At 38.2% G+C, this 27,433-nt stretch overlaps 1 protein-coding gene across 7 annotated transcripts in view; it reads right to left on the bottom strand.

Annotated features, from left to right (window-relative positions):
* The window catches only part of BICD1 (BICD cargo adaptor 1), a 228,755-nt gene that overhangs the window by 39,017 nt on the left and 162,305 nt on the right, over positions 1 to 27,433 (bottom strand). For all 7 annotated transcript variants that reach the window (XM_077774497.1, XM_077774495.1, XM_077774496.1 and 4 more), the window contains exons 3-5: positions 20,229 to 20,381; positions 13,144 to 13,569; positions 456 to 1,550 (exon numbers count right to left, since the gene is read on the bottom strand). In XM_077774497.1, the coding sequence (XP_077630623.1) occupies positions 456 to 1,550; positions 13,144 to 13,569; positions 20,229 to 20,381 (1,674 nt within the window). The remainder of the gene's footprint in view (positions 1 to 455; positions 1,551 to 13,143; positions 13,570 to 20,228; positions 20,382 to 27,433) is intronic.

The raw sequence follows: 27,433 nt of genomic DNA on the forward strand, positions 1-27,433 counted from the left end.
GACAAGATCTATGCTTAGGAAAAACTTTCTACTGCTTAAGCGAGGTGATGAATTAACATTGCAACTAAGCCTAAATTTCAGATATGTGGTCACTGGCAGAGCTAGTAGACATTCTCTCTCTCTCTCTCTCTCTCTCTCTCGCTCCCCTGTTTGCTCTGGTGTTTGCCAGGTGTCTCCCTGGTGTAAGCTTCCATGCCAGCCCATTCAACCATCCCTCCATCTCCTGTTTCCACCTCCCCTAGAGGGGCATAGCTACTCTCCTATATCATCTACTCACTCACTGAAAAATAATTATTACATTCTGATCTGGTGCTGAGACATAGTTTGATTCATTTACTCTGCTGACCAAGAATCCGAACTCGCACCCTGATGATAACGGACACTCAAAAACACTAAAGAATTAACTAGTTAAGAAAGCGTTGGCTAAGCATGTGTCGTGAGTAGAATGAGGTCACCTGTTTGTTGGCTTTCAGCACTGCCCTCAGTGTGGCGATCTGCTCCCGTTTGGTGCTCAGCAGGGACTTGAGCTTGAGGATCTCTTCCATTAAGGCTTCCTTGTCTTTATCAATCATGGGGGCCAGCTCCCGTGCTGCTGCTCTTTGACGAGACAGTTGCAAGGACCGGTCCACAGCTTTCTGCAGATGTTTGATTTGGTCCCGGATTATGGCATTAAGGTTGTAGATATTCATTGGCTCTTTGCGGATGTCACTTGTATCCAATACTGGAGATGATGGCGGGGCAGTAATAACAGGAGAGATTGTGGGGGTCTTGGTTGGACTTGGTTCTTTGCTGGCCTCTGTGTTTTCTTTTGAAACTGGTTCAGATGAGGTCCTTGTTTCTACTGGGGATGACACACCCCGCCTGGCTAATCGTGGAGACAAAAGTCCCCTGGGATCATCAGGCCCCTTCAGGCTGCCACTACGAGTGACTCTGCTTTGCCTATAGTAGTCCAGCATGACCCTGTTGGGGGTTTCATTATTACACAGACATACATGGTGGTAAAGCTGAGCTAGCTCCTCACTAAATGTCACCAACTCATCCTGGGCTGTATTAAGGGTATTGTGATTTTCATTGGCTATGCTGGTCATCTTTTGCAACTCCTTCTCCATGTGGGCCATCTTCTCTCCACTCTCCTTGGTGGTCTTTTCAAGGCTTGTAACCTGCTCATCATACATTTGGATCTTACTCTCATACTTGGCTTTCTCTTCAGTATAGTTTTCTACAGATTTATTATATTTCTCCTTTAAGGCCTTAATTTCAGCTTTCAAATCAATCACCTCAGTTACTGCCACCCTATACTTGCATTCAAGGATCTCTAAGCCATTGATGTCCACCTCATAGTCATGGGCCTCCTCCCCTGAGTCCCGGCCCTTCTCCCCATCCAGCTCAGCCTTGAGCTCTTTGCTGCTCTGTAGGCCTCTCATGGCATTAACGTGTTCTGTGAGCCGGTGAACCCGTTCATGCTGCTCCGTCAGCGCCCCCTTGGTGTGTTCCAGCTGCGTCTGTGACTCCTGGAGATTGGCCAGAAGAATGGCCTTTTCCCGCTCTACCTGTGATGGCAAAAAAAAAAAAAGGTCTCTGAATGATTTCAAGGCAATGCCAATGATGCACTTGATCCATTCACAATCAGGCATGTATACATTTAAAATACCTGCAGCAGAGCCAATGTCCCCATTATTGCAAATTAAATTGGAGTGTGTTTTCTTTTTTCAGCAGTTCTGGTAGGTCAATCAGTCTAAAAGTACATCATTTTAAAAGAATTATGCTATGCATATTTACTCATCTGAATTCTCATGTATTACACATGTACACTCATGAAACCTGAATGTTATTCAAACAATCTTATATTTATCTTAACATCTTGCAGAAAACATAACATGACTTCAAGAGACAGTACTTGGCACTGTTTTTGGAGAGCCTTGCAGTGTATCTGCTCCTTAGCTCATCTGGGATAAGTGACTGTCTCAAGGTGCCTATGAATCATTCTTTCCTTCTGAGAGCTCAACCCAAAATCAGATTTAACACCTAAGGCTTTAACTTACTAAATAATGCTGGGAACACTAACCATCTCCTTAAAATAAAAAATAAGCCTTTAATCCCCAAAATAGACATATGCACAAAATTTGATAGCTTTTAATATAAAAGTCAGAGAACACAGAGTTTTAGGCCTAAAGGAACAATTTACAAATCATTTCAATTCCTTCCGTCCAAATAGGAATTTTAAAAATCAGTAATATATTTTATTAAAATGACAGCTTTATTATTATATAGGTAGTATTATTCTGATCGCAATATAAAAATATTCTGACCTCAATATAAAATACTGTCTCATTAAATATAAGTTATAAAAGGGGGCCTAAGAGGCTCAATCGGTTAAGCATCCGAGTTGTGCTCAGGTGATGATCTTGCAGTTCAGGAGTTTGAGTACCACACTGGGTGCTGTGCTGACAGCTCAAGGCCTGGAGCTTGCTTTGGAGTCTGTGTCTCCCTCTCTCTCTCTGCCCCTCCCCCACTGGTGCTCTGTCTCTCTCTCTCTCTGTCTCAAAAATAAATAAACATTAAAAAAATTTAAAACATAAGTTTATAGGAAATTATAATAGGAGAATTTTTTAAGTTTATTTATTTTGAGAGGGGAGGAGGGGCAGAGAGAGGGAGGGAGAGAGAATCTGAAGCAGGCTCCATGCTGTCAGCACAGCACAATGTGGGGTTTGAACTCCCGAAACCTGAGCAGAGACCAAGAGGCAGATGCTTAGCTGGCTGAGCCACCGAAACACCCCTATAATAGAAGAATTTTAAAAAGCGTTTTCTGGGGGTGCCTCAGTGGTTCAGACAATTAAGTATCAGACTCTTGCTTTCAGCTCAGATCATGATCTCACGGTTTATAGATTGAAGCCCTATATCAGTCTCTGTGCTGAGCATGGAGATTCTCTCTCTGCCCTCCCCAGCTCTCTTTCTCTTTCAAAATAAATAAATAAATATTAAATATTAAAATTNTATTATAATAACATAATAAATATGAATAATTAAACTATAATTAATATTATATCAGCATATTATTTTAGGAGATCCACAGCTATCTATAAATTTACAATACAGTAGGTAGTATTTTTATAATTCTTTGTGGTACTTGATATTCTTCATATTATTATCATATATAGACAGTCCTCACTTAAGTTTCTTGTTTTAATGTTTTTAATTTATTTTTTGAGAGAGAGAGAGAGAGACAGCGTGATCAGGGGAAAGTCAGAGAGAGAGGGAGATGCAGAATCTGAAGACAGGCTCCAGGCTCTGAGCTGTCAGCACAGAGCCCGACGTGGGGCTTGAACCCAAGAACCATGAGATCATGACCTGAGCCGAAATGGGACGCTTAACTGACTGAGCCACCCAGGCGCCCCTTCACTTAAGTTTCTAATATGTATAAATTTCAGTGACTATATGGTTAAAACACCAATCCCCCAAAACACACCTCAAATTTTGATGACGAGTACTTAAATTGTGAACAATGTGTAAGGTATAAACTTTGCTGCTTCAATACAAAATCATTACATAATAACATCATGATAGGTGACCAATTACATCACTTCTTCCAAAGTCCTTCAGTGATTGGTCACTGCACATCTGTTATTCAATTCATTCACAGACATTAAAGTGTAGTTGTGTTGTCTTATTTTCTTCCAGTGATAAACCCACATGATGTTTCAAAAAATAGTCTAAAGAGGGCATTGGGAAAGAAAAAAAAAGAGGAGAAAGAAAAAAAAGAAGAAAAGAAAAGAAAAAAGAAAGAGAGGGAGGGAGAGAGAAGGAAAGAAAGAAAAGAAAGGAAGAAAGGGAAGGAGGGAAAGTGAGAAAAGAAAAAAAAGGAAAGGAAGGAGAGAATGAACAAGTAGCAGAGAAACAGAGAGACAACATTGGAAGTGAAATCTGAATTAAACATAAATGGAGTTACAGAAGAAACTGTTGAATTTGCGTTACTGACACTGATGCCATGTCAAGGAATTTAGATATTCAGCCCAGGCAACTCGGAGATGTCTCAATATAAGTCAAAAGAGTAGTTGTTACAAAAAGGATATAAAAGTCCTGGAGAAAGTGACATGGGCACACTAAAGGCACTCTCAGAGATATTTTCAGACCGCGAAAGTGCAAAGGATAGAATGTTGAAAGCTGATCCAAACTTAGGAGTATGACAATTTAACAAGGCATAGGAAGGATTCTTGCTCCTATCATAAATTATATACTGAGAAGATGGCAAGATCAAAGTATTCTTGATAAGTTTTTGGTGGGGAGGAGGCACAATTCAAATTTTTGTTTCAAAGGCTTGATATCTTTAATAATCTGTAAAACATAAAGTTAATTTCCCTAGTTTATTTTGGGGAAGGTTAAATTTTTATCTCAAAGATAAGTTTTTTATAAGGAAAATTTTAAATATGTTTCTAATTTTTGGATTACAGTGTACTAAGTAGTTTTAGTGTCTTTTCAATTATTTATACATTAATAACCAACAATAAGGGAGTTTTGAATGTTCTGATAAAGAATTTTTAAAGATCACAGAACAAAGGGCACCTAGGTCTTGATCTCGGGGTCACAAGTTCAAGCCCCATATTGAGCATAGAGCTTACTTAAAAAAAAAGATCACAGTACAATTTAATTTTCTCCATTAATTATGAATGTTTTGCATGGTTTCAGTGTACACAATCATTCATGGCCAGTAATATCACACAAAGCAAGGACTGCCTGTATAGTACGGTCATGAAATTAAAACTAAAAACAGAGTTTCGTTATTTTAATTTATTATTGGAGTCCTTTAAGTCACAGCTTTGATTTTATGACATAGTGCTTGCCCATATCTGGAACACAATCCACAAGTTACATATTATGGCTACAGAAACCAAAATATTCCAAAAAAATAGTATTGCAGGTTTTAAAAAAAACAACTAAAGATGTAGTATCAGAGAATTCAACTCTGATCCTGGCACCAACATTTACTAGATCTATGACTCTGGGCAAGCTCCAGTTTATTAACTTACAAAAGGATGATTGAGTAAGATAGTGAATTTAATGCTCTAGGTATTATAATGTTAGCTGTTGTTAACATTTGGGTCATTCCTATGACCAAAATATTTCTACATGGCAAACGCCTTTGTTTCACAGATTTGTATCTGTATTTGTAAAAGCAACTATTTCATTTCAAAGTCAAGATATATTTCAGTACAAATCCTCTTAGTTGGGTTTCATTAGATACAACTAATTGTATCCCCACTGAAGATGAATGGAATTACCCAGACTATTGGGCAATAACTTTAAATGAAAAACACAGGTAATTAGGTAATGTGGTACTTGATGAAAAGCCAAACCAGTTGAATTTTTTTATAAAGGAGACAAAAAATCTTCTAAATATTCTATTATTGACATTGTATACAATCTCAGTGAAAATGTATTATTTTAGGAATTTTCTTTTTCTCTTGAAAACTAAGTGTATTTACTCTGAGAAACTAAACATCATTTGATTAGTATACATGATTACAACAGATAAAGCTGTTTCCAAAAAGCCTTTAAATAGGAAATAGCTTTTGACTAAAATAAAACCTGGACCAGAACAAAAGGCACTAACTGTGTCTCAATCTTGTTTTTAGAAGATAAAGTGTTATAATAAATGAGGTAATATCATTAGGAGAGTTTTGATCTGTACTCTGCCGATTCTGATTTAAAAATAACATTTTCTAAGACTACAAGGTAAATCTATAGCCTCTCCAGAAAACATCAAATAGGACATTGTCTCTTTCATATCTGTATTCTCCACATACAGTACTAATTTTCACACTCAGTATATTTCTGGTGGAATCACTTGAACAGAGAATGATATCCAAATTTACACACACACACATACACACATTTTTTTTCCCAGACAATTAAGGTTGGTGTGTTCCCCGTCCAATGATAACTAAATTGTGGATAATTTTATACAACTTCAGCATCGTATTTTCGCTCAGCTATTGAGGTTTGAAGTACCTTAAATTATATTTAAGTCTCAGAAGTAGTGCACAAACTATTTAAGATATGTTGTGCTTTGAATTAATAAATGTAAAGGACTTCAAAGATTAAAATTACTATTCATTTTAAGAGTACTATTTTAATCTCTATTTGTGAAAAACTTATCCAAGAGAGACTTGCTTTCATCTTCCATAGTGATGAAAATCATCTTCTACAATCATCATCTTCTATCTGGAAGTGAGGATTTTACTTTTTATGGTAGGGTGGGTTGTTTGCCAGGAAACTTGAATGCAGAATTTGTGAACTACTTAATCCAGTGTTAGTATACAGTATATGTTAACTATTGTTATTATTGTCATTATGTCCCATAGAAATTTTTTTAAAGTAATCTCTACCCTCAATGTGGGACTCAAACCTATGAACCTGAGATCAAGAGTTGCATCCTCTACTGACTTACCCAGGCATGTGTCTCTCCCATAGAGATTTTTTTAAATTTCACTGTATATCTTTTAAATCATATGTATTAAGTACTGATAGATCTTTTGTGGAAGAACAAAAGAAAAGATCATCAGAATTTGCACATTCATATTAGAACTTTTATAGGAAAAGAAATAAAAAAAGAAAGAAAGAGAGACATAGCATGAGTAGGGGAGGGCAGAGAAAGAGGGAGACACAGATTCTGAAGCAGGCTCCAGGCTGTCAGCACAAAGTCCGACACAAGGCTCAAACCCTCAAACCGTGAGATCATGAGCTGAGCCAAAGTTGGATGCTTACCAGACTGAGCGACCCAGGTGCCCCTATATGCTATTAGTTTTCATAAAATCTTCATCCTACTCAACTGACTCTCAGTTTGAATGGTTGGTGTGATTCCTGTAATGGTATACATGGTTTCAACATACACAAATAGAAATCAGAAATAAATAATGTATTCTTCTATGCTTGAAGTGAAACAATTCTGGTAATCCATATCTGTTCCCTGACAAACAAGAACTGTGAAAAAGATCAATCTAGTGAAAGATCAGCCTGGTGACACAGAGTTGGCCAAAGGACCAGCAATTCCACTCCTAAGCATATACTGAAGAGATTAAAACATATGTGCACACAAAAATCTGTACATAAATGTTCATGCCATTAGTCATAATAGTCCAAAAGTGGAAACAATTCAAATGTCCATCACTGGTAAATGGATAAATGAATGTGGTATATCCAAACAATGGAACATTATTTGGCAATAAAAAAGAATGAAATACTAATATATGTTGTAACATACATGAACCTCCAACATGTTATGCTAAATGGAAAAAGCTAGTCATAGGGCACCTGGGTGGCTCAGTCTGTTGAGCATTCAACTTCAGCTCAGCTCATCATCTCACGGTTTGTGAGTTCAAGCCCTGCTTTGGGCTCTTTGCTGTCGGCGTGGAGCCCACTTCAGATTCTCTGTCCCCCTCTCTCCCTACACCTCCCCTCCTCACGCTTTCTCTCTCTCCCTCTCTCAAAAATAAACATTAAAAAAGAAAAAAAATCTCAGTCATGAAAGGCCACCTATTGTATGATTCCATGTACATCAAGTGTCCAGACCAGACAAATCTATCGAGATAGAAAGTAGGTTAGTGGTTGCTCAGGGCTGGAGTGGTTACTCAGTACATGGTTTATTTTTGGTTTGATGAAAATATTCTAAAATTGACTGTGGTGATGGTTGCACAACTCTGTAAATCTACTAAAAAACACAGAATTATATACTTTAGCTGGGTGAATGTATTATATGTGAATTATATCTCCAAAAAGGTTTTCTAAAAAAAATGACATACTCTTCCCTTGCTGTTGTGATAATAGATGCTCTTTTTATGTTTTCTGATATATGGCAGAAAAAGTAAGGCTTCTGAGAAATGGATTTGCTTCTAAAGCTTTTATTAAAGGTAATCTTTAACTATCAAGTCCATAATCATTTAATGAGTTGTCAACCTTGTCCTAGGAAATTGTATGTGTCACTTTAAGTTTTAAAAAACACAGAGTGACCTATCTTCATATAATTAATTTCTACCCATAAATATTCTATAAGTCTTTGTTGAGCACATATAATATTTTATTTGCTTGATTCACTCTGTGTAGCAAGGAATTCTACTTACTAAGTTTTTATATTGAGCAAATGCCAAAAAAAATCTGTGCCTCAGTTTCCCTATCTATAAAATGAGGGTAATAATATTATCTACCCGATACAGTTGTTGTAAGCACCAACCAATTAAGCAAATATAAATCAACTGCTCTGAACACCTACGAGACATATAGCAACTTGACCACTTACTTACTATCATTATAGGAAAAATTAAAATGGTCTTTAATAGAGTAGATCCAAATATAATATACATCTTTATTCTTTCACATCCATGAGGATACCACAAAACCTCAGTTTCAGTTTCATAGAAATATTGTTGTTCTGTCACATTAAATGTGAAATATAGCTGGTGTCATACTGAAAGAAAAATCCAAGTTTTTCCCTTAGTTTGACTAAGGAGAAATCTCTTTGCAATGTGAGGTTAAACAGAGGCTATTTATTGAAGGCAGAAATATTAACATAAACAGAGATTCCTTTAAATAGATTAAGAAATTTAGTTTCCTCAGACAGGATCTACTTATTTTCATTCTAATAAAACTAATTAAGGTACCTGACCATCACTGGAAAGTATCAATTACAGTTGATCTTGAACAATGGAAGCCTCTCACTGGAAGCCTTACCAATAACATAGTCAATTAATACATATTTTATACGGTATTTGTATTATACACTTTTTTTACAATAAAGTAAGCTAGAGAAACAAAAGTTATTAAGAAAATCGTAAGGAAGAGACACCTTTACAGTACTGTAGTGTGTTTATAAAAAAAAAATCTGCATGTAAGTGGAACCATGCAATTCAGACCATGTAGTTCAAGGGTAAGCTGTTTAACCTATTTTAAATAATCGAGTCTTGAGGGTAATACAACTGTCAGAGACACTAAATTGCAGTTGTACTAAATTTTCATATTAATTATTACCATTTCCCAGCAGATGGCAGCACGACCTCTTGAGGAATGGACTTTTTTTTTTTTTTTCCCCGTAATTCTATCAAACAAAGGCCTGGTAGAGACTACTGGTGAGGCTAGTTTATTACCCTCTCTTTATGAATGCACCTCAGAGAAGTAAAACAACTCCCCCATCATTCCTGATACCCAAGGCAGAAACATATTTTTTCTTTGCAGAACCAAGTCAAGTAAGTACCCATAGATGGGAAAACATAATTAACATGCATAGATGGAACCTTGTAAGATAAGAACCGTTCAATGAGCTTTGACTTGGGCATGCTGTTTTTAAAAGGTTTCTTTAATTCTTAAGAAGAACAATTTAAAAGTTGCATATTCCCTGGCAAAGGGTGTTACATCCCTGCCTGTGCCCTTCTCTCTCTCTACAAACTGTCAACATTAACTGAGCACAAGTGTTCAGTTTGAAGGTGCACAGCCTTCTCTCAGATGCGGTACTTTGGACCCTGGCCCAAAGAAATCCTAAGAGACAAGAGAACTCTGAAAACACAAGCTGGGATTTCCATAGCATTCTGATGTTAGAAGCGGAGGTACACAAGACTGAGAGCTGCCTGACAGTATGGCAGCTGCAATGCCCTGCAACAGCCATAATTTCAAAATCCCAAGTGGTTTTAAATAAAAGTTGTAATATATTCAGACAGCCCTAGACTCCTCAGGCAGCAAAACTGCCCCTGCCTGATGAGAGGGCTTTTCTGGTCCTCATTTTCTCGTCTTAGAGTGAACAGTCACATGTTTTGCTGCAAAAATGTGAATATTATTTGATCATTCACTGCTGCACTTGGTCTCATTAGGGATGTTGCAAAATATATAATATATGTTGTATATTACGTTTCTACATTCTAAACATTTCATTTCAACACATCTGGCTCCAAGCATTTCAGAGAGCCACACGTAAAGTACATCGGATTGCTTGCTCCTTGGAATGTCCAGACAGTGGTGCGGACACAGAGGATATGCTGTAAGATACGTTATTAGTACTGTTGTGTATCAGAGCTGTCATATTATTTTCAAGCCTCATTAACATCAAAGACAACTGCAATTACTTTTCAGCAATGTATCCTGTAATGTTTTCATAATTTTCTTATTTATATAAATTAAACCCAAGGGGATGCATAGCTAAGGAAAACCTATTGGATTATAAATTATGCATGAAAGGATATATTCTGTTATACTTGTACTCAACAGTTTGAATGGAATACATTCTTAGAAAAAGTTAATACGCTTTTCAAAAAATTTTGCTTACCATAAAATGGTGACTTTGTCTCAACCAAAATTAGATGTTAGCGTTGCTGTGAGACGGGAAGCTGCAAAGCCCCCACTTCCTGTGCTGAGCCTGGTCTCCACAACTAAGTGTGGGGCTGACTTTGGAACATAAGGCCCTGCCTGTGCCTCTTTATATCCTGACAAACTGTCAACATTAATTAAACACTGGTACACAGTTGTGTGCTGTACCGAGGTAAGGTTTACCCAGCCAAGTCTTTCTCTCCCTAACTTTCTGCTAAATGAACATCCCTTTTCAGACCTCACTCTCTGACACTTCGCTGTTACCTTTCTGTATTCCTACCAGTGAGCACATTAGTCCCTTCTGAGATGGCTCTCCTCGAGCCAACTGTCCAACAGTAAGTTAATAATAGTAATAAAAGCTAAAGAGAGTGCTCAATAAATTAAAAGCACTATGGAGTTGAAATAGCAATATCAGTTCATAATTATTGAGCGTTTACAAGGCACTCTACACACGTTAACTCATAAACCAAGCCACCCTAATGGGGAAGGAGTCTGTATCCCCATTTTATGGCAAAGTAAAGTGCTGTCCCTCTATAGGAGGATTCTCAACTAGCAGTTGACCCTGCAGCATTTGAAACCTGTGGGGTATTTTGTCATCACGTTGCCTGAGGAAATGTAACCAGCACTTAAAGGGTTGGGACCAGAGACCCTAAACCTCCAGGAGCTCACCAGTCACAGACAAGGAGGAATTATCCCACCCCAAATGCGATGACAGTCCAACCCGGCACCACTACCTTGCTGAGAACTTGTCTCCACCATACTTGTTGTTACACGACCCATCTGTTTCAGAACTTTCTACTATTTCAGGTGACATTTAGGATTAAATGTGAGAGTTTGCAGCCAAAGAGCCGACCCAGTTGAAAACTGTTGAGCAGAAGAGCCCCTCTTCCTATTATCTTCTACACTTGCCACCGTAAAAAGAAAAAACAAAGGTCTCGACACACTTTTTATCCTCAAGCTACCAACATGATAGTTTAAGAAAAATTTTATGTTAATTCTATCTAATTTGGGGACATGAATTCTTATATTATCTGTCATGTACAAATTTAAAATATGTTTGCTATCAATCTAGTTGCATTAGTGTAAACTGAGCAAAAAGACAGAAAAATATTACCTACACAGAACTGGACTTTGCAGTCAGGTAAAAGTCTATATAAATTCATTTTCTTCCCATGGCCATGCCCTCTTGATTTCAGTTAAACACTGTGAAGATGAAGTCTTTGTTCTTAGCCAAAAGCTCAGGGCAGGTAAAGTATACAATATGTTCACTCTCGATGTAACATTAACATTAAACCTATGAAAGTAACTTCACTGGGCCACTAGTTTCTTATTTATTTCTGCTCATTTCACTTTTTAGTCATCATTTCTGTAGAAGCAGAAAGTTATAAGCCCTGTTTACTGTAGAAATAAATGACTGCAGAGTCCTGACAGCCTCTAATTATCAGCTGTATGCAAAGAACCTTGAGGGAGGCAGAGGGAAAGATAACAGACCAAAGAGTAAGCCTCAAAGTTAATCACCTGACAAGCCTGTTGAACCAGATTTCTGGCTCAGTAGCCCTGCGTGGAGCCCAAGAATGTGTAGTACGAAGAAGCCCCCAGATGATGGTGATGGTGGCAATTCTGTTCTTCAGACAAGATTCCCATTATCACTGAACTAAGGTATGGCAGGAAGGCAATATCTAAACTATAACAGCCATTTCACAGTGAGAGAAACTTAAAGGTGGGACTCTTCACATGATTTTTGAATTTGAAGATGCTAAAAATTTAAGGATTGGCTCATGTTGGAGTAAGAACCCCTTGGTTTCAGATTTTATCCCTGCTCTGTATTTTGTTTTTTTTTGTTTTTTTGTTTTTGTTTTTTAATTCCCTCAGTAGAATTTATTTTTTTAATTGATCAAATATAATGTTTATTTGTTTATTTCTGGGTTTTAAGGGCTTTTTGACACAGTTATGTGATACCTACTTTTGTTTTCCTTTCTTTCTTTTTTTTTAACTCTATCTAGAATAATTCCAGCTCTTTCCAGTTTGTTTTTTGTACTCACATTTAGACAACAGGGTTAGAAAAAATTTATGTAGCAAAATGCATTATAATAGGTACTATTTAATTTGCTTTTACAACATTCAAGACACTTGGGGCACTGGGTTATGTATTAACCACTTTATTGTTTACAACAATTGTGGCTTCGATCTCTTCAGTGATTTAATTTTATGGAAGTAAAATGAGATTTAAGTAACTCACCTAAAATAGTAAGCGGGGAGCACTGTCTCAGACTCAAGTATTATGAGAATCTGAACCCGTCTCCTTACACACCAAGTGAAATGTCCCTAATCTATGAATTGTTCTTCCTGCTCTGTATTTTGAATCATATGATATCCTGACTAATTTGTAGACTGAAAGTCCTTCATGTCTTTTAAAGCTTAAAGTATTCCTGCAAAGGGTATATTTATTCTTTAACATTACAGTTGTTTATGATGGAAAAGTTCAGTTTTCTGTCCTATCACTCATATATAAAGCTTTTGAATTCCTTGATTAGAAATGTGTCAAGAGGCTTCTCTCCCTTCACACCTGATCATAATCCACTTTGTGGCTCTACGACATATTTCTTAAAGCCATGCCAATGAGAGATTTCTTTTCAACACCTCTTCAGTCATGTCTTTCTAAAATACTGTACTTTAAGGCTGCTAGGTGAAGAAGCAATATTTCAAAAAATAAGCTAGAAGTAAAATGTGAGAACAAGATGTCATAAAACAGGAAGCGTGCAACCTGCAAGAAATTCACAGTAACAGAAGAGATTTTACCTGCATAAGTTGCTGCTTCAACTTCTGTATTTCTGAAATGTTCAGCTCACTGAATAAGTCAGAAACAGGGTGTAGAGACTCTCCTTTCCTTAAAGTGGGAGTCCGATAGTCTCCATTGAGTTTCACAAGGGGCCCATGGATATGCCCGTTCATTTTGTCATCATTGTTCGGCTCACCAGCATCCTCCGCAAACTTGAGTCCATCTACAGAGATGCTGAGATGGTTGTCGTTGAGGCTGATGTACTGGGAGAGCTCCTTCCGCAGGATGTTCTTTTGTTCCCTCTCGTTCTTTAGGGTCTCAAGGGCTTCCTCCAGCTGGTGCTCGGCAATCTCTTTCAGGCGGATGGCATCTTCCAGCTGGCTGTTGAGCAGCACGGTTTCCTCCTCAAATCGCTTAATCTCATGCTTTAGACCTTCATATTCAACCTGAATTAGATAGGACAAGGAAGATTCATAAAACTAAAATTTGGGTCTTACAACACTGCCATTAACCTCTCTGGTAGACCTAATTATTTAAAAAATTAAAATGTTAGTTTCAGGTATATAATATAGCAAGTAGACTAATATAACACTGTATGTTAACTAAAGAAAAAAAAAGAAACTACACAGTGTAAACTGTACCTCCACTAAAGAAATCTCAAAAAGTACACAGTATACATACTCTTAAGGTAACACAGTATGGTTTCTTTGGAAATTATATAATTTATAACATTATTATTATATAATTTATATATATAACATAATATATAATCTTTATACACTTCAAACTATATATAAAAATTCAATTCTTAAAGATGAAAAAGGTGTCTGTTTTTAGGATTTCTTTTTATAGGAGCCAATGGCCAAAAGGGGGCATTGTTTGTCTAAAAATATACCCGGGAAATTTAAAAAAAATCATAGTTTATCAGAATATTTACAACCAAGAAAATATTTTATCATCACTATAACTTTGTTTTATTTAATTATTAATGATGAGGAAATTTTTGTACTCAGATAAATTAGCTAAAAGGTCACAAGAGTTTAATCTCAAGAAAATATGCGTGAGAGTAAAACAAAGCAAAGAAAAATTGTATGTGCTTACAGATAGAATCTGGGATAGTGGTACTGATGATTTAATAACAAAAAGTATATACTGTTCTCAGTGTAATATTCTTTTGAATTAGAATCAAATAGCCTGTTTAAACACTCTCTTGGTCATGGAAGCACACAAGTGAAAGAGATCCCTACTCTAAATTGACATGCCAGTTTGTTTCATTTTGTTTTGAATTTAAATTTTAGTTAATGATGAGGTTTTGGGGGTAGGAGTTGGGTCCTGAGCCCACGGCCAAGAAAGAATTCTCGAGGTATCTTTGGTGCAAAAATGGTGATTTTATTAAAGCACGGGGACAGGACTCATGGGCAGAAAGAGCTGTCCCAGACCCTGTGCAGAGACTGCTTATATACTTGGGAGTTGGGGGAGGTTAAGTACAGAGAAAGTCTCCAAAGAGATTTTTAAATGCTAAAGAAGACTCCTAGGATACTGGAAGCCTAGCTATTGTCAAGCTAAGGTTGTTTTCTCTCTAGTAAAGCATTAGTATTAAGAGAGTAGGGAGTTCCTAGAGAAACATTTCACTCTGCCAGCCTCAAGCATTTGTCAATGGGCTGCAAGTTATAAGGAAATTTAGTTCTATCTGTCATTTCCTTCCCACATCAGCTAACATACAATGCAATATTGGTTTCAGACGTAGAATTCAGTGATTCATCACTTACAACAGCCAGTGTTCGTCACAAGTGCCCTCCTTACTATCCATCACACCCATCTCTCACCCACATCCCTCCAGCAGCCCTCAGTTTGTTCTCTATCTCTAGTCTCTTGTGGTTTCCCTTTCACATGTCTCTTTGTAATTTAATAACTATTTTACCTCCACACTATATTGTAATCTCCTCAGAAGGAGGAAATACTTGTTATGCGCCTAGGTGTCTCTCACAGTGCTTCAATATTCTTCCATTGTGTTTCAACAGAATTCTGCTCCTCAACAAGTGTTTGCTGAATAAACTATTGTGGATGAAAAAATAAACTAGAAAAAGTAATATAATAAAGTCATTATATTAGATACTAATATAAACCATGTGTTTAGTTTTACATTTATCTTAGTGTTTCTATTAAACTTGTATTTTAAGAAGTATTTTAAAAAATTAAAGAATCGGGTTCATAGACCATGACCATTTTCATTTATTTCTATTCCACCTCCCAACCTCTATTCTTCACATAATCTCAATGCAATGGCTTGTCTCACAAAGGTTAGGATAACAATTTTTGTTATAGGTTTAGGTCAGATATAGGTTTGGCTGATGTAACAGAGACCTAAATAAGAATGATGGAGTCTAGAGAGAAGTTTGCTTCTCTGTCTCTTGTAACACTATGGAGGTAGTCAGTCAAGGGCCAATAGGACTCTCTGCTCCATAAGATCATCCTGGAAACAAGTTTCTTCTACCCTATTGCACTGCCTCCTCCTCTGGTGCGTATGATCTAAGGCAGCGTGCCACCTTGATCTTGTTTCAAGCAGTGGGTCAGAGTAAGGGGAACACCCCTTCCCTTTAAGAACATGTCCCAAAATGTGCTCATGTCACTTCTCATATCTCACTGGCCAGTACTAATCATACGAAACTTATTTACAAGGGAGGTGACAGAATAAGAATATATCTTTCCTCTGGGTAGCCTTATGCTCAGTTAAAACGGGGTAATACATTGGGAGACGGGACTAATGGATAATGATGGACAAACAGCCCTCCCCATTATACAAGACCATTGGAACTTCACAGGTCCATGACAGAATCATTCAAAAGACACAAATCATGGAAATTGCTTGGGATACCAGAATCTGTGTCCCTACGTCATGGTTTCTTCTAGGCTTGCATATATGCTATAAAGTTATCTTCCTCTTGACCTTCTCTTTTCCCTTTCCTGGACAACTCAGGATACCTATCACTTGGTAACCTTTCCAACCCTCTGACTGCACCCAAATTTCATGATAGCTTACATTTACAGACATTTCTTTAGTTTGCATTGTAAACCTTTTATTCCATAATCCTTGTTAAACTGATGGCTTAGGCCAAGGAGTGTCTAACATAACTGTGTCTTCTGGACATAAACTAGCCCACCACCTATTTTTGCAAATACAGTTTTATTAGAAGACAAACTATTTCGTCTATGGTTATTTTCATTCTCTAACACCAGAGTGAAGTAGTTGGAAGAGATGCTGTTAGACATATATGAGGCCTGCAAAACCTAACATATTCACTGTCTGGCCCTTTATTGAAAAGTTTACTGATTCCTGAGCTACACTTGAAGACATTAATTTAGTTTGCATTGTAGATTTTATTTTGTGATTCTTATTTAATAGACAGTACACTTCATGTAAGACTTGATCTCTTTTCTCTGGGCAGCTTTGCTCACTCTGCTCACTCAAACACAGTTCAAGCTCCTAATAGTTACCCAGCTGTTTCATGTTTCTCTGCCTCGGCAAAGGCTGTCATCTGGAAAACTCCTATTCATCCTTCAAGACTCATGTCAAAACTCTGATCTTTACTCTAAAGGCAAACATCCCTCTTTTCTGATGCCATCACTGTAAGGCCACATCATGTAATCAGAGGTCCGAAGTACAGGCACCAAGAAACAGGAATGAGAAGGCACTTAAAAATTGATGCCTGATTTTTTAAAGGTCTCATCAAAGTAATCACTATTAGAAAAATCAGTACTTTGGTATGATTCCTTATAGCAACTTCATAGTTCAGTAACTTTTTTATTTTTAACTACAAAAGGGTTAGGGGTAAGTATCATAATCTTTTCAGAGTTTAGGAACTCTAAAAATCTTAATCTGGCCCTGTGTTGCCAAATCTAACACAAAGCTTTAATATGCAATTATGTGGATGGCTATGAATTTATTACTGCCGTCACTACTGGGACTATAAATTCTTTAAGCCAGCGACCATATCTTTTGTCTTAAAAAGTACATGACCTCATAGAAAGATACTCCTGTAACACTGGTTAAATGAAATAAAACTGAACTGAATACATTCCCTAGGTCTCTTATGATATTATTTCCTGATTTAGAAATACATCCCTGGAGGAAATGTTCTTCATAATAGAAGTATGATTGAATTATTAATTTTAAACAGGGGTTTTGAGGGTTAGATAACAAATATTGAGGGCTTTAGCTTAGCATGTGGGATACTAGGGACATAGGACTTATTGTTTCTTCCCCCTCCCCCACCTGTACACCTCTAGACATTGAAGCTAACATAATTTCCTGCCCTGTTAGGTAATACTGGGACCAGGCAAATTTTTCTGTTAACTCTATGTTAACCAACACTGAGACGAGGTTTGAAAAACTTGGCTGCTTCTGAGAAATACTTGGTCCTAGAAGATGAGACCCATGTCAGGACCCTTGCTTTGTTGTGCCTCCTAACTGACAGCCATTATATCACAGACCCAGTCCATCCCAACCAGTTTCCCACCATGCAACACCCAGTCGAGAGCCTAAAACCCTATGAACACCCTTTCCCTAACCCTCCCATTTTAGACATTACTGAGGCTTTGTTGAGGTGGGTGGTCTCTTACTGGAAAGACTATTATTTATGAGACTGAGAGGTCTATTAAATAGCTTTGCTTCATCAATGAATTTTTCTGGTGGGAAATTGACAGTTGACCTCTCTTTATGGCTCCTACACTTCTTTCAGATACTTTATTTTTAAAAAGAATCAAGGTATAAATCATATTTATAAGACTGGACCTGATTTTATCTTGTACACCAAACCAAATCAGCACACAGAGTAAAATTCTGAGTCAACTCTCTGATGTTCCCATATATTTCATATTTATAAAATAAATAAAACAATAAAACTTGGTTTGGTTAATTACAATAATATGAAATTATAATTTCCTTTCTAAGCCAAAGAGAGTGAATATAAAAGAAAGAAAGAAAGAAAGAAACAATTTACTCATTTTTTGAACAGATGTCTATTCAGTGCCTTCTATGGGCCAGGCTCTGTACTAGGTGGTTATTATGGTTGAGGGGGATGGAAAGTAAACAAAGTAATATACAGGAACTATATGGAGAATAAGAAGTGCTATTTAAACAACAGTTATTTAGAAAATAATCAATAAGTAGTTTTAAAAAATAGAACGTCAGGAAGAAAGAATCTTCTAGTTTTTTGAACTAAGCATTTTAGAATGCTAGTACTCTACCTACTCCGAGAAATGTCAATACTCAGGTTGCGGGAGTATAGTTTGCATAGGGAGCTTCAGTACAAAGCAACATTCAGACCAGTTATGAGATTGAAAGCCAGCACTGTCATCTCTTTGAAAAAGAAAAAACAACTGTGGCATGTGTACATAAAATATTATACTTAATACTTCATTAATTGGAAAGAGAGCTGATGATGGATTCTAACTCTTGGCAATAAAAGCCAACAGGAGGGGGGAAAAAACCCAAAAAGCTAAACCCAGCATTTTCTTAATTGGGAGAGACTTATAACACTACAGTGTATCCATTTGTCAGGAAATAAGCCAGAATGGCCCTTTGTGCAGAAAACGATTTCAAGTTAATTAATTAGACACTTAATTGGGAAAATTACCATATTGCATCTAGAAAATAAAATTAAAGAGATGCGAACATTTTCCCATTTGTTTGTTTTGTTTTTTTCAAACTTATGAGTTAAGCATTTGATCTCCATATTTCAATTACTGGTGGAAGGGCAAGGATAAACCATAAACAGTAATCAGCCAGACTAATAGTACAGATTCCCACAGAAACAGCATCTGGGTTAATGAATACTCACAGGATACCTTGGCAGACTTTCAAGAATACCTAACACTGGCCTAAATTAACCTCCTGAGTAAATCAGTCTACCACATGCAGTGATGGGAGGTTACAGGAAGGCTGTCTGGCCGCACCCCTGCCTGTGCAGAGAGCAGAGAGGATTTATAGGAACTAGAGATAATGGCCGCTTCAAATATCTGCACTTCAAGTACATTTGCTTCAAGTCCTCTGCATTCTTCATCAGTGACCAAAACACCAAGCAACAAAAAAATACCTTTCTTAAGCAGTTTCTCAGAAACACACTTAAAATTTCTTCTCAGGCTGATTTCTTCACCGTGAGCTCACTGCACCCAGCCAAGCTGAGACCTGGGATGCTCACAAGAACCTCAGAGCACACACACACAGGGAGTCAGTGCTTAAAGGGGAAGGACTGAAGTAAAAACAGAGGCGGATGTCCTGGTAGCCCTTTTTAATGGTCTGAAGCCACCTGCTGTACTCCCTGGTAGATACTTTGTTTCCCCAACACTCCAAAACTGGGGCAAGTAGCAATGATAGAAATCAAATTTCAATTGTGTCAATACATTGATTTTTTTTCCTTCTGGATTCTTTCTTTCCCTTCTCAACCCTTGTATCCATCAAACCCAAAAATAGTTTGGGAATGAGATAGAAGCTTGGGAAGGGAGGAGGCGTGGAAGCATACACCTGGGCTGGTCTCTAAGTTTACTTACTAAGTTACTTACTTTTGTTACTTACTGTAACATACCACAAGCAAACCAATCAGGAAAAGTAAGCAATTAAGCTATCTAAGCCTCACTACCAAAAAAAAAAAAAAATTTAACCACATGCAATGTTTCTGGTCAGGTTACAGATGAAAAAATAACAAATATTATCTTTTTCTTATAATTTTATTCTTATTGATTTATATTTCATAATTCCTTTCCCTGTATGATTTGAAAGCAATTTACAGAGAGAGAGAGAATTGCTCTTTATGAGAAGCTGTCAGGTTGAATTGATTACAATACATTTCAATTTCTTAACACAGGACTAAAGGATAAACTAAGATTCTGCTTCTTATCCAACTAAGTTTTATTGTAAATTATCCTTCTTTTAAAGGTTAGCTGAAATAGGAGGAGGGTCGGGAAATACCAGCACATAAATACCGTAGGAAGGTTAAGGCAAATTCAGACAAGTTCCTTTCCAAAAAACTAAAGAGAAGATTTAACTTCAGTGGTCAGAAGATGCGGATCTATCCAGAGTGCAACTAAAAACCTTCTCGAACCTCACCTGGTTCTGCTTTAACGTGGACACAAGTTTCTGCAACGTGATATTTTCTTCTTCCAGCTCAGTGTAGTCCTGAAGGAGGCGGGCTTCTCGGAATTTATATTCTCGGATTTCATCCTTCATCCGTATTCTCTGTAGCTCCACCATCTCATTGTTCTGAAACAACAGAATAAACAGTCAATATAAAGCTTTCTTATGCTAGGTTTTATAAAGTGCAGATACCTTGGTGGTTAAAGATAGTAATAAAACACCTCATAGAATGTAAGTCAGTACCACCTTTTATTGAATGGCAATGTAGTCATATTTGTCAAAACTTTCAAAGCACATACACGAGATCCAGCAAGTCTACACCGAAAAATCACTCTTAAATACATTTTCATAGAGAAAAATAAACCCATGTATATTTACACAAAGAAATGGAAACAGTCTAAATGTGTGCTTTTAGGGTAACAATGAAATAATCAGGCATCCACTGATTGAGCATAATAAAATTATTTTTAAAAATGAGAAAGAAATGAGGAGCTTTATATACAGAAAGAGAAATATAGCTACAATATATTTTGAAATATAAAATTACAGACCAGTACGCATACAGAACCAACTTTTACACTCAAGGGGTATGGGGGCCGTCCATCCACAACTTGCCGCATAAGCCACATGGTCTGACATGCCTCTTTCTAGCCCTTGGTCACTCACTGCAGCCTCAGTAACTTTCCCCGTGCCCCCCAACAATGCTGGACTTGCCAGCTTGCTCCTGTGTTGAGCGCGTTACACTCCCCCCCCGGAATTTCTTGCCTCCAGATCAGGGATTCTTTTTATTATTATTATTATTATTTTAATGTTTATTTATTTTTGAGAGAGAGACAGAGAGTGAGCAGGGTACGGGCAGAGAAAGGGAGAAACAGAATCCAAAGCAGGCTCCAGGCTCCGAGCTGTCAGCACAGAGCCTGACGGTGGGGCTCCAACCCATGACCCATGAGGTCATGACCTGAGCCAGGAATCTCATGCCTAAGTAGCTGAGCCACCCAGGCGCCCCCAGATAGGGGTTCTCAACCTCATTTGTGCCATGGCCCTCTTTGACAACACGTTGAAGGTGATGAAGCTCTCCTCAGAATAATATTTTCAAGGGAAGTGAAAGGGTTCAGAGCATGCCACCCGAAAAATGCCACTTGCGCATACTGATTATTTTGAGCTGCAAGCCCCTTTTCTACCTGAAAGCAGGACAGGAAATTGCCTCTGAGAAAGGCCTTCTCCCTGTGCTGGAAGAGAAGAACATTCTCATCAGCAGAGACAGTGTCGGCACCAAAACGGACTTGTACAAACAAACCTATTAAAATAACCCTGGTCTTCCCCCAGCCCTCCATACATTTCCTAGTCACTCTTCCACAATGTACTGCCCGTAGCCAATTTATCATATCTTGTCACCTCCCCACAATGATCATTTTTTGTGTGAAAAGGTACATAAGTTTTGGGGCCTAATGGCTTCATTGGGTCCTCATTTTCCTTCTAAAGCCTCCTGCGTACACATAACAAAGTGAATTTGTAAGCTTTTTCTTGTTAATCTGTCTTATATCTTATGTATGTCTTATATAATATGTCTTATGTTTAATTCTTTGGCTCAGGCAAAGAGTGGAGGGAAATTTTCCTCCCTCAAAGCCTATGCTTTGACAGAATTACAAAGGGTACTGATTATATTAAAATTGAATTAATACAATATTTTACAACTTACGATATGGTAATCAGGTCGTTTATTATAGTCATGGTCCCCAATCAATCATACTTCCCCGTGGTGTCTCCTCTCACGCTGACTCTGAGCTGGCCTCCAACTTGCTTTTGACCCACCGAAGGTGGTGGAATTGAGGTGGGATTTCTGAGCCTGAGCCTCAAGGGGCCCTGGCAGCTCTCCTGGGACGCTTCCGCCATATAAGCAGCCAGGCCAGTGCGGGAGCCGTGCGGTCCAGCCCACAGTCAGCACCAGCTGCCAAGCACAGAGGGAGACTTTGTGGACTGTTCTGCTCAGCTGAGCTGCCAGGTGACAAGCGGCCACGTCAGTGACCGCAGGCAAGTCCGTAAGAACTGCTCAGCCGAGTGCGACCCACATGACTGATCCACAAAATCATTCAGTGCTGTTGTAAGCCTCTAAATGTTGGCGTGATTCCACAGTAATACTAACACTGTAATTATGAGTGCTGTTTTATTAACACAAAGTAATAGTCAGATTTAGTGGCAGATCTAAAAAATATTGTAATTTCAAGGCAATAATATTTCAAAATAGCTGCAATAACGAAAATGTGGTATGAAAATACTGATCACAAAGTAGCAGGTCATGCTACTACTACTGAGATTCGATGCTTACATTCAGGTAGAAGGCCGTGTTAAATTTCAGCCTGACTTTAGTGAACACAATGTAATTATTTCTCCCACCCACGCTTCCCATCAAGTCTGAATTCCCATTAAGTCTGAATTCTACTCACAGACTCTAAAGACTCACGTCAAAAAACTCTTCTGCTCCTCCTTGTCATTTAGATCTCAATTTAAGTGTCATCTCCTCAGAGGGACCTTCCCTAAACAGCTAAAATGACAGCTCCCTGGCCCTCCCCTCCCTTCATCCCATATGATTTACTTTATACATTAGCATTTAGCATATAATAGGTACTCAAAAAATAACCATTGAAAGAATAGCACTAATCATTTCTTGAAATCATTCACTCACCTGTTATACTTTTGATATTAAATTCCCTTTTTCATCTGAACATAATGAACCTTTTCTGTATTGTTTATCAATAGGTCCCTAACACCTGGCAAATTTTAGGCTCTTATAACCATGGAATGAACGACAAAACACGACTACAAATGGTTAACTCAAAGTTTAAGGAAGAATATTCTTGCCGGGATTATGGCTTTGGTTTTGTGTTGTTGTAGAGTGGAAACCAAAGGCAGAATCACACACTGTGAAACAAAACACACCTACATCTGTGAAATAACTAGACCTGTTATAATTCTTCTTCACTATATAGTCCAGCAACACGGAGGCAGAAGCGTTTCTTTATTCCCTGCTCCTTGGACAATACTTTGAGCACACGTGCTCAATAAGTATAGAATGAAAACTAGAGTTTACTATAAAGCCAAATTACAATACTTCATTAAATTCTTTTATTTTGCAGAACATGAAGACGAAGTATTTTTCTATTTCTTGAAAAACTTACCATTAACTGAGTGATATATATTTATTTAATCTTCCATATCTACCTACATAAAGATGTGAAGAAGCCTGATATATTGAAGGCCAGTCATTTATATAAAATTGTAAAGAAAAATGTTTAGAAGAGATGCTGTAAAATGTGAATGTAGACATTGTAAAAAAAAAAAAGTAATGACTAGAAGCCTAGCTTGTATACACTGAGAATTAACCATGAAATCTCATAAAGTAAGATGGTAAATGTTAAACAAATTTAAGTCCACAGCACAACTAATGAGGATCACTAACAAACAACTCATAAAATGGCTAATGAAAACTACTGATGCTAATTAAGGAAAAGGAGGAGCTTGGCTGGGAGATGGGTTAAGTTGAAAAGACTAGCCAACAGTGAAACAGACATAAGGCCCGAAGGAAGAAAACTGGTCTTCTGTATTCTTCTTAATGTTTATTTATTTTTGAGAGAGAGAGAGAGAGACAGAGAGCACGTGTGAGCAGGGGACAGGCAGAGAGAGAGGGAGACAGAGGGTTCCAAGTGGTCTCCACTCTGAGGGCAGTGCGCGGACGCAGGGCTCGAACTCATGAACCATGAGATCATGACCTGAACAGAAGTTGGACCCACGACTGACTAAGCCACCCAGGCTCCCTTGGTCTTATGTATTTTGCTAGAAGTCCTTGTTTTTTGAATATTTTTTAATGTTTATTTACTTTTGGAGACAGTGCATGAGCAGGGGTGGGGCAGACAGAGGAAGACTGTGCATGAGAGGAAGGCTGAGGTTACTTACTTCTCCATGTCTGCTTCTTTTCCTGCAGGGGGAACCACCCACCCCCAGGGTCGCTTTATGGATTAGAATGGTGCCAGGTAGGAGGGATCGATTAAAAAACCAAAAAAGTCTTGAATCTCTCAAATTCAAAAAGGCCTTAAGCACTAGTGGTCATGCTACATGTCTGCAATGTAGTAAGTTTCCTGCTTTCCTCTTCTCCTAGTATCAGTTTCGCCTTCCCTCCCCTAGAATCTTGGCTCACGTTTCCTTGGTTGTGGTAGTATGGAGAGGAGGAAGGCAGGGAAGTTTGGCTCCTATTCCCATTCTCATTTTCATTAATTTCTTCCAATCTACCTTTTACAGAATAATAAATCCTTCCTGGGATTTATTAAAAATCACTGGGGCATCAGTTAAACATCGGACTTCGGCTCAGATTGTGATCTCACACATTGTGAGTTTGAGCCCCACGTCGAGCTCTGTGCTGACAGCTCAGAATCTGGTGCCTGCTTTGGATTCTGTGCCCCCCCCCCTTCTGCCCCTCCTCCAATTGTGCTCATGCTCTCTCTCAAAAATAAATTAAAAAAAAGAACTATTTTAAAACATTATTTTTAAAAAAACCTTGACCTTTATATCTGTATTTCCATTTCTATATCCATGATCACCTTTTCTCAGCTTGTATTTGCCTTCAGCCCATTCTGATGAACACTGAAACTGCGCTTGTCAAAGTCATCAGTGACTTTGCGCTGCCACTAGATTTGGCACAGGCACAGCTCTTGCTCCACTTCTTCGATGGGATTTACCACTCCTTCCTTTTTGAAACACCTTCTCCTAACGGCTTTCCAGACATCTAAACTAAACTCACCGGTTGCTTCCTTGCAGTCCCTCCTGACTTGCTCCCCATCTGAGTCTGCTCAACCTCTAAATGTTGAATGTTCCAAATTTATACTGAGCCCCTCCCTTTTCTGCCTACTTACTCCCCAAGGACAACCTTGTCCAGGCGTCTGGCTTTCAATAAACCACCTATTTGCTAATGATTTTCAAATCCTTTCCAGTGCTAACAGAACCCCATGTGCCCGGACTCCTGCCTCCTATAAAAAACTCATAATCTATCTTGCTCACACTCACCCATGAGGCTCCCTTCTTTGGTTTTTGGTTTCTCAACCACCTCAAGTTGAGTCATCCTTTAGAGTTTTTGCATTTTGGATTCCTTTTTTCTTGTTTACATTGCTGCTTCTTCATTAGGATTTGAACCTAAATGTCTTCTCTATAAGAACCTTTTCCTGATCATTCAATCTAAAGTAGCCACCCAGTCACGTTCACATAACCCTGTGTTAATGGTATGAAAGGAGTCTATCAATACTGATTTATTTGTTTGTTTGCTTATTGGCTATTTTTCTCCCACTAGATGTAAGAGCCACGACAGCAGGGACGTTGTCAGTAACTGTTTGCCACAGTGCCCTAAATCCAGTGGGCACGTCACCCATGGTAGTTGTATCCCAGAGCTCAACTCCTCACTTCCAGCCTGGCCAGGATTAATGGTAACATGTAGTGGTGAGTATATTTTATACACATGGTTCATAAACTGAAAAAAAAATTAAAAAGCATACCTAAAAGCAGGTCCCATGTAAAATTCTCTAGTGTTAAAAAATCCTTATTGGTGACACCCATTTCATGCATATTTATACTTTACTCCATCTCTAGAAATTTGCATTAAGGAAAAGATTGAATAAACTCATTTACTGTATTTATGTATGACTGACATGACTTGTGGTGTTCTCTCTCTTAAGAATGGGTACAATTAATGAGGAACAGAGCAAGACATCTCTGTGATAACAGCCCAATGGACATGGAAAGATTTTCTTCCAAAATCACAATAAGGCAAATTCTGCTGCTCTAACAGGCAGTAATGTGGGCTTTACATGTCTTCAGGAGAGCTACCAATGAGGAAAACACAACATCCCGAGCACCAAAGAGTCAGCATCTTTAATTACAATCCAGACTTAATAACTAGGAAAAACAAATAGGGCGATTTTGAAGTGTGGCTTAAAACAAACATGCTCAGCAAGAAAAAGGAGATATTAGATTTGTTATGGCTGGAAAAGAGTCACAAAGAAGAAGAAAATTATGATTTCAGGACAGCATTTCCCACAGTGAGTTCTGAAGTAGGCTATTCTATACAGAGTTACTAAGTGCCATTCAAACATAAGTTTGGGAAATATTAGGTTAAATAAAGTTACACACTTATCTTCTTGTTGTTGCTGGACTTCTCAGAGCACTTCATTTGCTAGTGTGTTTTGAGACTTTGTAAGAGCAAGGTATGGTATGCAGCGTTTGCTAAGTTTATTTGATTGCAAGACTTTGGCCTTTTAGAGGAAAATTTTGAACAATCCACAGACCAAATCACTGAAAAATGTCATTCTGAGGCAGTAGAAAATTATAGTATATGTACAGCTGAATGGTGTAAACCACTAAGCTCCTTATCATTTGCAACTGTCAAGGGTTGAATAGACGATCAGATTTAAATAATGGCATAAAATTAAAAGCAGAGGAATAGACAGATATTAAAAAAGGATAAAATGGGATGCCTGGGTGGCTCAGTCAGTTAAGCATTCAACTTTGGCTCAGGTCATGATTTCGCGTTTTGTTGGTTTGAGCCCTGCATTGGGCTCTGTGCTGACAGCTTGGAGCCTGGGGCCTGCTTCAGATTCTGTGTCTCCCTCTCTCTCTGCCCCTACCCCACTTGAACTGTCGCACTGTCTCTCTCCCTTTCTCTCTCTCAAAAAATAAAATAAAACATTATAAAAAAATTTTTTAAAGCATAACACAAGATGATCAGGTCCTGATTGGACATAAATGAATGACTATACAAGAGTAACAAAGCCTGTGCTGCCTGGTGGGCAGATGTCCCGGACATAGACAGGGTGAAGGCAGGGATCTGAGGGATGCCTAGGTCATAAGAAGGGAAGTGATTTGCTCTTCTGGGAAGATTTCCCAGACAGCAGCAGGCACGAATTACCCTCACTGGGGACAAGGAAGGCATCTGACACCACTTCTCTTCCCCACCCCTCAGCATACACAAGCTTCATGAACCAGCATAGTGCCAACAGTGACAGCCTAAACTGCTTACACCAACACCCACCCCCATGCACACTGCAGGTGCCGCTTTTCTCTGGCAAGTATGCCTAAGAACCAGTGCAATGGGGTTCTCCTCCAGAAGATGAGCACATTCCCCACCCCCCCGCCCAACC

Source organism: Crocuta crocuta, unplaced genomic scaffold, assembly GCF_008692635.1.
Source record: "Crocuta crocuta isolate KB4526 unplaced genomic scaffold, BGI_CrCroc_1.0 scaffold176, whole genome shotgun sequence".
Classification (NCBI taxonomy): domain Eukaryota; kingdom Metazoa; phylum Chordata; class Mammalia; order Carnivora; family Hyaenidae; genus Crocuta; species Crocuta crocuta.